The following is a 12508-nucleotide window of genomic DNA, read 5'->3' as shown; positions in this document are numbered from 1 at the left end:
AAAGAATATTGATAATTAAATAATACTTTAACATGTAAAGATAATACAATCGTCCAAAAAATACTAAAAAAAAAAATGATAAAGACATGTTTCTATTAGATTCATAATATCATACTCTATTGAAGGCTTTGTTTGGATCATGTATTATGTATTTTAAGATGGAAAAAAATGAAATTCAAATGATTCCATTTTTTCATATTTGGATTGAATAAATAAATTAAGAATTTTTTTCTAGAAAAATTAAAATTTAAATGTAATATAATTTTTTAAAATTTACAACAATTATAAATATCTACAAAAAATAAAATATTAAAAAAAATCTCTAATCAAATTTGTAGAAAATATTTTCCTCTATTTTTTTTCTCATAAATTTTTTTCTAAAACCCATCGTCCAAATAAGACCTAATACATAAGATAAAAAAACAACAACCAAATAATAAAAATAGAGAAAGAGATTGAACATATGAAAAGGAGACAATTAATCCACTACTAAATCTTCTTATATGTCTAATTTAGTCTTCCATCAATTAAATATATTAATATGGTTTAGTGCCTGCAACACTATCTTTATAACTTAAGTCAAATCAAATCATGAAGCCCACATATTGGAATTTTTCTTACATATTATTGTTGACTCCAATTTTGTAACTTTGTTATGCAAAGGGTTTCCACAAATTCATATAAAGAAATTGAAGAAAGTTATGTCAAGAAAGCAACCAACTTGTGATCTATATATACGAGCTTCAGCATCAAGTGAAGCCCATGAAGCCCATTTAATTTCAAAATTTCTAGTGAATTATTTCTCTCTACTAAAGATTACAATGCTATGATTGGTGTAACATGCTGGCCGACCTTGAGAGCATGTTACAAACTAGGATGGTGCTTGGTCAGATGCGCATGCGATAGTGCATGTTGATGCCTAGTTTGTGTGATAATGGTATTTTCGTAAATATCTTCAATATTGCTCAGAAATGAATGAGACTTGGTAGTTCCCATATTGAAGGGGCAGTGAACGTAATGGTGCAATCGGATTTGGGAGATTAAAAAAATTGACGAGTCGAGAGCTAAATATGTCTCCAAAGAAAAAATTATATATTTTCCTGGTAGAAGGCCAAAAGCTCAAAAGACTCTTTGCTAGACTACTAAAATACTCCTTACTAACAGAAGCAGATATTACAATCTTCGTAGGATCAAACTTTACTTTCACTATCATTACTTGTTTAAGATTGGGTGGACTTGCGTATATTTTTTTTACAACATTCATATATAAAAATTACATCTAAAATTTAAGATTACATCTTTATAACTACAAATTTTTTATAATATTGATAAAATATTCAAGCAGGAAAAACAAACTTTTATTGAAAGTTTAAATCTTCATTTATAGATAGCAAAGATTATTACAAAATATCTGATTATAAAACAAACACAACTTTCAACATCACCACTTTTCTCTCTTTCTTGCTTTAACTTACTATTCCAAATGTTTATACAAACCTGTATGCATTTCAAGGGATCACAATTTTCGCTAAGAATAATCCAGCTATAAATCCACATCCATATCCTATCACCATAACTTGCCAACCAAATTTAAAAAGATAACTCGACTCTTCTTGCTGTTCATCTTCAACCAGTGGTGGTTTCAATGCTTCAGAGTTTCCACAAAAGTTTGGCAATGGAATGCCACACAATCCCATGTTTCCCTCAAAGGAACTACTCTCAAAGGTAATTAATTGGTTTTGCTGTGGTATAGACCCTCAGAGGTGGTTGTATGAAACATTGAAGTATTGAAGAAAAAAGAGTTGGGCTAGTTTAGAAGGGATCTGCCCCGAAAGCTCATTTTGAGAAAGGTCTAAGGATTCAAGCTTGGCTAGTTTTCCCAATGAAGAGGGTATGCTACCATTGAGACTGTTTTTGGATAAGTCAAGGGCATACAATCCCTTTAGGTTTCCAATGACTTCAAGAATTTCTCCATTAAATTTATTGTTGGAAAAGTTTATGAGTGCAATAATATTTTGGATCTCATCAAAATTCCTATATATGCCTTTTATTGATAGCATAGTTTGGAAATAAAAAACTGGCTTACCCGCGAAGTTCAAGTATCCTGGTAAATTGATGGATAATGATGTCAAATAACCAAAGTTTTCAACACTTGTACTAGTCATAGCATTCCAACTCTGGATGTATTTGAGCGGCAATTTACCAATGAAATTATTATAAGATATATCAATTATACGTAACTTAGGGAAATGAAGTTTTGTTCGAGGCTCCCTTATAACTCCATGGAATTGATTAGCTCGCAGGTTTAGAATTATCAGCTCTGGAAGAGTCCCTAACCAATAAGGGAACACATCATTGAGCTTATTGCTTTTGACATTGAGGTGTCCAAGCATCTTACAATTTGTAAGTGATTGTGATAACTTCCCTTCAAATAGATTATAACTTAAATCAATAAGCTTCAGTTGGTTTCCCTCAGGAAATTTTGGAATGTTGCCAGAAAAAGAGTTGTTTGTGAGACTTAATGAAGATAATGACTTACTAAACCTACCGAAACAATTGGGAAGTTTACCCTTCAGCTTATTATGGGACAAGTCAAGCATGATAAGAGAACTAAGTTTGCAAGTTGTAGGTGAAAGTTCCCCGGTTAGGGAGTTTGTAGAAAGAGAGAAAATACTCAATGTTTCTCTGTTTATATTTAGCAACCATTCTGGTATTCCACCACCAATATGGTTACCTTCAAGATTTAACGTCTTCATTATTTTTTGATGCCTAAGAAATTCAGGAAACTTTCTTAAATTGCAATACATCAAACCTAGTCCTGTCAATTGTGGAAATGTTTCATTTATATGAGGGAGTGACAGTTTGAGATGTGATAGCGAAATGCCAATGAGGTTTTTGAGGCCTTTGAACATGTCAAATTCTACAGTGCCTGTCCAATCATTATGAGCTATGGAAAGAAATTCCAAGTTCACGAGTTTCGAGAATATTGGCATAGGAAATGGGCCACTAAAATGATTAAATTGAAGGATTAAGAAGTAGAGTTGGGTGATGTTTGACAAATACGAAGAGATTTGTCCAGAAAAATTATTGTCAGAAAGGTCTAGATAAGTGAGTTGTTTCAACTTACCTATGGAATTTGGAATCACTCCAGAAAAGTTGCAACCTCCAACATCCAACCTACACAACGAAGCAAGTTTCTCAAAAGGTAGTTCACCAGAAAAGCGAGTGTGTGACAACAACAACCTTTTAAGAGAACTTCTCTCGTTAAGTACCGTAGAAAATCTTCCACTAAGATCTTTATTATACCGCAAACTGAGATCTTGTAATTTTGGCAGTTGAAAAATATCGACTGGAAATTCACCTTTCAGTTCGCAATCCTTCAAGTATAGCCTTGTCAAAGAAGTTAAATTTGCCAACGACTTAGGTAGTGTCGACGATATATAAACATTACTGAGACAAAGCTCCTCAAGGCTTGTCAAGTTTGAAATAAAGCTCTCCAAATTGGGATTCTTCAGTTCCAATAGATTTTCTCTAGAAAATGGATCAACATTACGACACAAATAAAGAGCAGACAATTTGGAAAGTTCCGAAACTTCTGAGGGAATTTGACCAGAGATGACAGAGTCAACTAGCGAGAGACTGGTGAGCATAGAAAACCGCCTGACAGCAGTGGGTATTTGAGAGTAATTGAAATGGTTGTCTGAAAGATTGAGCCTTTGGAGGTGAAGCAAGTTGAAGAGGGTGCTGTTTGAGTCGATGGTGCCATAGAGAAAGCTGCTGCTGAGATCAAGTCCGATCACATGGCCCGTCTTCTCATCACACTCAACACCATCCCACAAGCAGCAATTTCTTGTCTCAGCTTCGTGTGTCCATGAGGAAACCTTTGGATATGAAGAAGTATTACGACGAGAAGCAAACTTGCTGATAATGAAGCTTTCTTTAAACTGCAACAAAGAAGTCCTTTCGTCATCATGGCAAGATGGCTGCGAGAAAGAGAAACACAACAGGAAATTCAGAAAGACAAGAATATATATGAGATTATAAAGAAAGCTAGAGAAAATGAAGCAAGGCATTGATGATCTCATCATATATATATATATATATAAATATCTGTATTGTTATTTTATATGTTTCACACTTCCAGAGCTGCTGAGACTTTAGCTCAGCTATATATAGGAAGAAATGCTTTTGCCATTATACCTATGGGCTGTCAGAATTTGACAATTTGCAAGGAGAAATTATCACTGATTTTATTTTTTAAAAAAAAGATTTTGTTATTATGTGGATGATAAATTCCCAGTGTTATATGTCACATATGTCCTTTGTCACGTTGATCCAGTCAAGTTGTATACATATGTATATGTATGTATATCCTAATGAGGTGGTAGCAAAGACAAGTAGTTTTGAACAGTTCAACTATGTCTCAACTCTCAAGTGGCTCTTCAAGAATTTGTGTCTGCTATGTTTAGGAAGAAAAGCTTTTGTCATTATACTATGGACTGTGAGAATATAACAAGTCGTCTGCCGTATGAGTAGGGAAATGAAGTCTTCTGCAGTAAGAGTAGGGAAGTGAAGTCTTGAACAATTTAAAATTTCCACAAAGTTCTTGGAAGTTGATAATCTTTCATACTCCGATTATTCTTTATCAAAAAGTGAAGAAGACATGTTAATTATTACATATGTGATTTGAGAGACTTTGTGGATTTGGTGGTGACTTGGAAGAGCATTATATTTGGACTCATTTAAGAGGTATATTGTCTTAATTTTTCTGTTTAATTCAGTCATATATTTATGTGATTGTATATATGTGTTTTGTTCATAAATTAAATAAATCTTGTTTGATATTGTGTTTGTTTCCCAGATTGGTTTAAGAATTAATAAATAGCTCCTGTAATGTTTTATTTTGGTGTAGAATATCTAAATTTGTGCTGTAAAAAATGGGTGATATAGTGTTAAAAATTATCGATAGATAAAAGAGAGAGGATCTCCTATGTTGAAATGCTATGTTCATGAATCATTAGATATGCTTGGTGCATTTGATGCAGTTTCAATTGTGGATTTGATATTCAAGTTTGTGTTTTGTTAAGGTTGATAGATTTTGGTTGTAATTATTCTTTTAATTTGAATGCCTATAGTTATGTTATTGTTTGTAATGTTATTGAACAATCTTTTCTGGAATTAAGCAGAGAGTGGAACAATTTTTTGTAATGTTGTTGTTTTTTCTCTTTGAGAGTAACATGATCCTATTTTTTTGTATTTTATTATATTGATTAAATACAAGATCAATACAACAACTACAATATGAAATTCACATTCAACAGAAACAAATAACCAAAGATAAAATAAAATATAAAAGAGAGAGAGAAAAGAAGAAGAATAATGATAACATAGATTTAGAGTGGAAAAAAAAAGCAATAATGCCAAACTCAACAGTAGTCTGTTTTCCAAGATGCACTTCAGATTGTCTAAAAATTCTTAACATTCCTTTAATGAAAAGAGAACTAGGATAGACATTCATAAACAATGGAGTCGTTTAAGTTAAACAATAGGTCTAAGGATAAGTCAAATACTTAGAAAGAATGAATGGTTCCAGATTTTTCAATATATTGATCAATATGTTCTCAATATATTCCAGATTTTTCAATTCTGTTTTTTATATACAAGCTGAATAGTTTGCTTGTAAAAGTATTTGATTATAAAGTTTAACCATCATTATTATGATATGCAGAAACAAAATCAACAATAATGGGTTCTGTTTTGGAGTGTCTAAAATTTTTATGGTATCGTTGACTATTTTGATGGTGTGTTTATTATCTGGTTGGTAGATTGCTAGTTTATAAATTTTCCCTGTAAATTATTTTCTTTCTCATTTTGTATCTTAGTTTTGAAGCAAATGCATCACCATTAGTTGTTCCTACCCTCTGCTTGCTCCCTCTTTGAGAGGTTTCCTTGAATATTGCAGTGAACTATTTCTCTATACCAAAGATTACAGTGTTATGATTGGTGCAACATGCCGGTCTTGAGGGCATGTTATAAACTGGGTTGGTGCTCGGTTAGATGCGCACGCGATGGTCCATGCTAATGTCTAGTTTGTTCGGTAGTTGCATTTTCGTAAATATCTTCAATTTTGCTTGGAAATGAACGAGACTTGGTAGTTTCCAGATTGAAAGGGTAGTGAATGCAATGGTGCAATCAGATTTGGGAGATTCAGAAAATTGGCGAGCCGAGAGCCAAACATGTCTCCAAAGCAAAAATCATATATGTTCTTGGGTAGAAGGCTAAAAGCTTAGAATACTCTTTGTAAAATTACCAAAATACCCCTTACTAACAAAATCGAATATTACAGTCTTCATAGGATCAAACTTTACTTTCACTATTATTACTTGTTTATGATTGGGAGGACATGCATATATTTTTTTTTACAACACTCGTATATAAAAATTACATATAAAGTTTAAGATTACATCTTTATAACTACAAAAAATTTATAATATTTATAAAATATTCAAGCAGGAAAAATAAACTTTTATTGAAAGTTTAAATCTTTATTTATAGATAGCAAAGATTATTACAAAGCATTTGATTATAAAACACAACTTTCAACATCACCACTTTTGTCTCCTTCTTGCTTTAACTTACTATTCCAAACGTTTACATAAACCAGTATGCATTTCAAGGGATCACAATTTTCGTTATGAATAATCCAGCTAAAAATCCACATCCATATCCTATTACCACAACTTCCCAACCAAATTGAAAAAGATAACTCGACTCTTCTTGTTGTTCATCTTCAATCAGTGGTGGTTTCAATGCTTCAGAGTTTCCACACAAGTTTGGCAATGGAATGCCACATAATCCCAAGTTTCCTTCAAAGGAACTACTCCCAAAGGTGGTTAATTGGTTTTGTTGTGGTATAGACCCTGAGAGGTGGTTGTATGAAACATTGAAGTATTGAAGAAAAAAAAGTTGGGCTAGTTCAGAAGGGATTTGCCCCGAAAGCTCATTTTGAGAAAGGTCTAAGGATTCAAGCTTGGCTAGATTTCCCAATGAAGAGGGTATGCTACCATTGAGACTATTTTTGGATAAATCAAGGGCATACAATCCTTTTAGGTTTCCAATGACTTCAAGAATTTCTCCATTAAACTTATTGTTGGAGAAGTTTATGACTGCAATAATATTTTGGATCTCATCAAACTGCCTATGTATGCCTTTTATTGATAGCATAGTTTGGAATTTAACAGCTTGCTTACCGACGGAGTCAAGGGGTGTTGGGAAATTGAAGAATAGTGATGTCAAATAACCAAAGTTTTCAACACTTGTACTAGTCATGGCATTCCAACTCTGGATGTATTTGAGCGGCAATTTACCAATGAAGTTATTATAAGATATATCAATTATACGCAACTTAGGGAAATGAAGTTTTGCTCGAGGCTCCCTTATAACTCCATGGAATTGATTAGCTCGCAGGTTTAGAATTATTAACTCTGGAAGAGTCCCTAACCAATAAGGGAACACATCATTGAGCTTATTGCTTTCGACATTGAGGTGTCCAAGCATCTTACAATTTGTAAGTGATTGCGATAACTTCCCTTCAAAGAGATTATAACTTAAATTAATATGCTTCAGTTGGTTTCCCTCAGTAAATTTTGGAATATTGCCAGAAAAAGAGTTGTTTGTGAGACTTAATAAAGATAATGACTTACTAAACCTACCGAAACAATTGGGAAGTTTACCCTTCAGCTTATTATGGGACAAGTCAAGAATGATAAGAGAACTAAGTTTGCAAGTTGTAGGTGAAAGTTCCCCTGTTAGGGAGTTTGTAGAAAGAGATAAAATTCTCAATGTTTCTCTGCTTATATTTAGCAACCATTCTGGTATTCCACCACCAATATGGTTTCCATCAAGAAATAATCTCTTTATTCTTTTCTGATGCCTAAGAAATTCAGGAAACTTTCTTAAATTGCAATACATCAATTCTACTGTTCTCAATTGTGGAAATGTTTCATTTATATGAGGTAGTGAGAGTTTGAGATCTGATAGTGAAATGGCATTGAGGTTTTTGAGGCCTTTGAACATGTCAAATTCTACTATGCCTGTCCAATTATTATAAGCTATGAAAAGCAATTCCAAGTTCATGAGTTTCGAGAATATTGGCATAGGAAATGGGCCACTAAAATGATTAAATTGAAGGCATAAAAGGTTGAGTTGGGTGAGGTTTGACAAATAAGAAGAGATTTGTCCAGAAAAATTATTGTGAGAAAGGTCTAGAAAAGTGAGCTGCTTCAGCTTACCTATGGAATTTGGAATCGCTCCTGAAAAGTTGCAGTCGCAAACTTCCAACCAACTCAAAGAAGCAAGTTTCTCAAAAGGTAGTTCACCAGAAAAGCTAGTGCCAGTCAAAAACAATTTTTTAAGAGAACTTCTCTCGTTAAGTACCGCAGGCAATCTTCCACTAAGATCTTTATTAAACCGCACACTGAGGTCTTGTAATTTTGGCAGTTGAAAAATATTGACTGGAAATTCACCTTTCAGTTCGCAATCCCTCAAGTATAGCTTTGTCAAAGAAGTTAAATTCGCCAGCGACTTAGGCAGTGTTAATGATATGTAAACTTGACTGAGACAAAGCTCTTCAAGGCTTGTCAAGTTTGAAATAAAGCTCTCCAAATTGGGATTCTTCAGTTCCAATAGATTTTTTCCAGAAATTGGATCAATATTTTGGCACAAATAAAGAGCTGACAATTTGGAAAGTGTCGAAACTTCTGAGGGAATTTGACCAGAGATGACAGAGTCAACTAGCGAGAGACTGGTGAGCATAGAAAGCCGCTTGACAGCAGTGGGTATTTGAGAGTGATTGAAATGGTTGTCTGAAAGATTGAGCCTCTGGAGGTGAAGCAAGTTGAAGAGGGTGCTGTTTGAGTCGATGGTGCCATAGAGAAAGCTGCTGCCGAGATCAAGTCCGGTCACATGGCCCGTCTTCTCATCACACTCAACACCATCCCACAAGCAGCAATTTCTTGTCTCATCTTCATGTGTCCATAAGGTACCCTTTGGATATGCAGAAGTATTACGACGAGAAGCAGACTTGCTGATAATGAAGCTTTCTTTAAATTGCAACAAGGAAGTCCTTTCGTCATCATGGCAAGATGGCTGCGAGAAAGAGAAAGACAACAGTAAATTCAGAAAGACAAGAATATATATGAGATTATAAAGAAAGCTAGAGAAAATGAAGCAAGGCAATGATGATCCCATCATATATATAAATATATAATATCTGTATTGTTATTTTATATGTTTCACACTTAGACTTTAGCTCAGGTATATATAGGAAGAAAAGCTTTTGCCATTATACCTATGGGCTGTCAGAATATGACAATTTGCAAGGTGAAATTATCACTGATTTTATTTTTTTTAAAAAAAAGATTTTGTTATTGTGTGGATGATAAATTCCCAGTGTTATAAGTCACATATGTCCTTTGTCACGTTGATCCAGTCAAGTTGTATACATATGTATATGTATGTATCCTAATGAGGTGAGTAGCAAAGACAAGTAGTTTTGAATGTGATATATCCTAATGAGTTGAGTAGCAGAACAGTTCAACTATGTCTCAACTCTCAAGTGGCTCTTCAAGAATTTGTCTCTGCTATGTTTAGGAAGAAAAGCTTTTGTCATTATACTATGGACTCTGAGAATATAACAAGTCGTCTGCCGTATGAGTAGGGAAGTGAAGTCGTCTGCCGTATGAGTAGGGAAGTGAAGTCTTGATAATCTTGGAAGTTCTTGGAAGTTGATAATCTTTCATACTCCGATTATTCTTTATCAAAAAGTGAAGAAGACATGTTAATCTTTCATACTCCGATTATTCTTTATCAAAAAGTGAAGAAGACATGTTAATCTTTCATACTCCGATTATTCTTTATCAAAAAGTGAAGAAGACATGTTAATCTTTCATACCCCGATTATTCTTTATCAAAAAGTGAAGAAGACATATGTGATTTGAGAGACTTTGTGGATTTGGTGGTGACTTGGAAGAGCATTATATTTGGACTCATTTAAGAGGTATATTTTCTTAATTTTTCTGTTTAATTCAGTCGTATATTTATGTGATTGTATGTATGTGTTTTGTTCATAAATTAAATAAATCTTGTTTGATATTGTGTTTATTCTAAATTTCTGTTGTAAAAAATGGATGACATAGTGTTAAAAATTATCGATACATAAAAGAGAGAGGATCTCCTATGTTGAAATGCTATGTTCATGAATCATTAGATATGCTTGGTGCATTTGATGCAGTTTCAATTGTGGATTTGATATTGAAATACTTAGAAAAAACGAAAACAACTTAGAAAGAATGTTGATCAATATGTTCTCAATATATTCCAAAACAGAAGAAACATAACTAAACATTGACTAAGCAATTTATTGTTTTTGTTCAGAGTAATTACCTGATTCTATACATAGTAGACTTTAAACTGTTCAGGGTAGTTAGTTGCTAGACCATCCAACTCTTCCTGCACAATTCCGAAAAGGGATAATTTGATCAAATTAAATAGAAACCAGCCTAATTACACAATACGATGTAAGACTGCATATTCATAAATATCAACAGAGATAAACAAAAATCTTATCGAAGCAGATAAGGTCGAACTTTGAACCAAATTTCCAAATGAGAAAGAAACTAATATTCCAATTCACATTGGTTTAATAGAGACACTATAATATTTATGAGCTAAGCAATACAAGAACCAGGAAATATACAATGCAAACCCACCAACCTGTTATATCTCAACTTGAAAAATACAATTTTAAAAAGAACTTATTTTGCTTTTCAACAGACTAATCAGAGCAATGGAAACCCAAAAGAAGCTTCTTTTAAGATAATTGTGCATCAAGCACGAACCTTTACCAGAATAAATCTCTAGAACAACAACTACTCAACCATACCATAAAAAACCCAATTAAAATACCACAAAAGACAACCTCTAAAAGATGTCAAATACCCAGAAGCAAAAATTAGCAAAACCGAAGAGAAACCAATCTTAATGAAAGTCAACAATGGAGATTGGAGTGAACCTTTGGGTTTCCTGGAAGAAAAGAGGAAAACAGCACCAACCCCAATAGCAAGAACAGCTACAGCTGCACCCACAAGGAGCTGGGAATCCACTGTCTAAAAACTCCATTGAATCAAAACCAAATCTTTAAGCTGAGCCAAGAAATGGGTAGTGGAGAAAATAGCAAAATGGGCAAATTTGTTTGGTTTTTTTTTAAGACTTATAGGTGGGATTACGGTAATAGTGGATTTCCCTCGGTTTCTCCACTGGTTTGTTAGCACAGCACACTGAAAATGGGTTAGGTGACAGACGTTGAGAGTACCAAAAATGTCAAAAAGCCATTGAACAGAACGGAACAAGGAAGGGGATCTGATCTACCAACCCAGCGCGTGCTCCAACTTCAACCAATCGAGAAACTTTTCAAAATTACATATATATTCCTAAACTTTTGTTTAATTTTTATAAAAACAAGTAAAATAATTTAATTTGAAACTTAACTTATTAATTGTTTGTACATGTGTTTTGATAAATTATTTTTTATATTATGTATTTTATAAAATTATTCAAATAGAACCTTAAACTCGATTTTCGTTAAAATTTTCTCAACTAAAATCACAAATAAGTCACCAAACTAACAATTAAGAACAAAAATAAAATCATTATAGTTAAAATAAATGTTGTTATATTCAATTTTTTTTTATTAAAATTAAGTTTATAGGTCTATTTGAACTATTTTACAAAATATAAAATCTAAAAATAATTTTTTAAAATACAGAGTCCAAATAAATAATTAAAAAAATACAAAATTCAAAAAAATATAAACCCAATAAAAATAATAATAATAATCAAATTCAGGACATCATAATAATGTTGAACTAAAAGGTAGGTACTTTGTCAAAAAAATTAAATTAAAGATATTCTTCAACTAAAAATTCAAAAAATGGATACATAGTAATTTTCAGAATTTCATAAGATTTTTTTAATTGTTTTATATTGTATTTCTAGTTTTTAAAATAATATTTTTAAGAATGCAAAATATAAAATGACATTTATTATTATATAAAATCATAAGAATAATTTACAATAATATAATATGATTATTAAAAAAATTGGTTTAGTTTTGTTATTTTTGTTAATTGTCGCTACATATGTATAAGTCATGGCTCTTATAATCTAATTTATATTACTATTACTAAATTAATATATTTAATTTATTGTTTTCTTCCCTTTGAGGTTGGTTTGAAAAATTAATTGAAAAAAAAATTAAGATCCTTTTGTATACTTATTTGTTTGTTGAAGATGTAATTTCTCTTCTTAGAAAATTGCAATGATAGATCTTTGCTTTTCTTTCAAGAAATTGAAGCAAATGATTTAACTTAATAAAGAATTATTGTCCTTTTCTTTAAAAAAAATGTAAATAAATAAATAAACTATTTAAGCTGATAAATTTTTAAGTGAT

The 12508-nt window shown here is 32.2% G+C and overlaps 2 protein-coding genes across 2 annotated transcripts; both read right to left on the bottom strand.

Moving 5' to 3' along the window:
* Nucleotides 1-1757: 1757 nt before the first annotated feature.
* Nucleotides 1758-4073, bottom strand: LOC133825843 (receptor-like protein 6). Its single transcript, XM_062258737.1, has one exon. It carries the CDS (start codon nucleotides 4071-4073, stop codon nucleotides 1758-1760), a length of 2316 nt encoding a protein of 771 aa, XP_062114721.1.
* A 2267-nt stretch (nucleotides 4074-6340) lies between these two features.
* LOC133824776 (receptor-like protein 33) lies at nucleotides 6341-11435 on the bottom strand. The gene is made up of 3 exons (XM_062257751.1): nucleotides 11072-11435; nucleotides 10444-10509; nucleotides 6341-9147 (listed from the first exon to the last, which is right to left on the bottom strand). Exon 3 carries the CDS (start codon nucleotides 8812-8814, stop codon nucleotides 6673-6675), a length of 2142 nt encoding a protein of 713 aa, XP_062113735.1. The 5' UTR covers nucleotides 8815-9147; nucleotides 10444-10509; nucleotides 11072-11435; the 3' UTR covers nucleotides 6341-6672.
* Nucleotides 11436-12508: the final 1073 nt, after the last annotated feature.

Source organism: Humulus lupulus, chromosome 3 (assembly GCF_963169125.1).
Source record: "Humulus lupulus chromosome 3, drHumLupu1.1, whole genome shotgun sequence".
Lineage (NCBI taxonomy): Eukaryota > Viridiplantae > Streptophyta > Magnoliopsida > Rosales > Cannabaceae > Humulus > Humulus lupulus.
The sequence above is the reverse complement of the archived record's forward strand: the minus strand, read 5'-3'. Positions and strand labels throughout refer to the sequence as shown.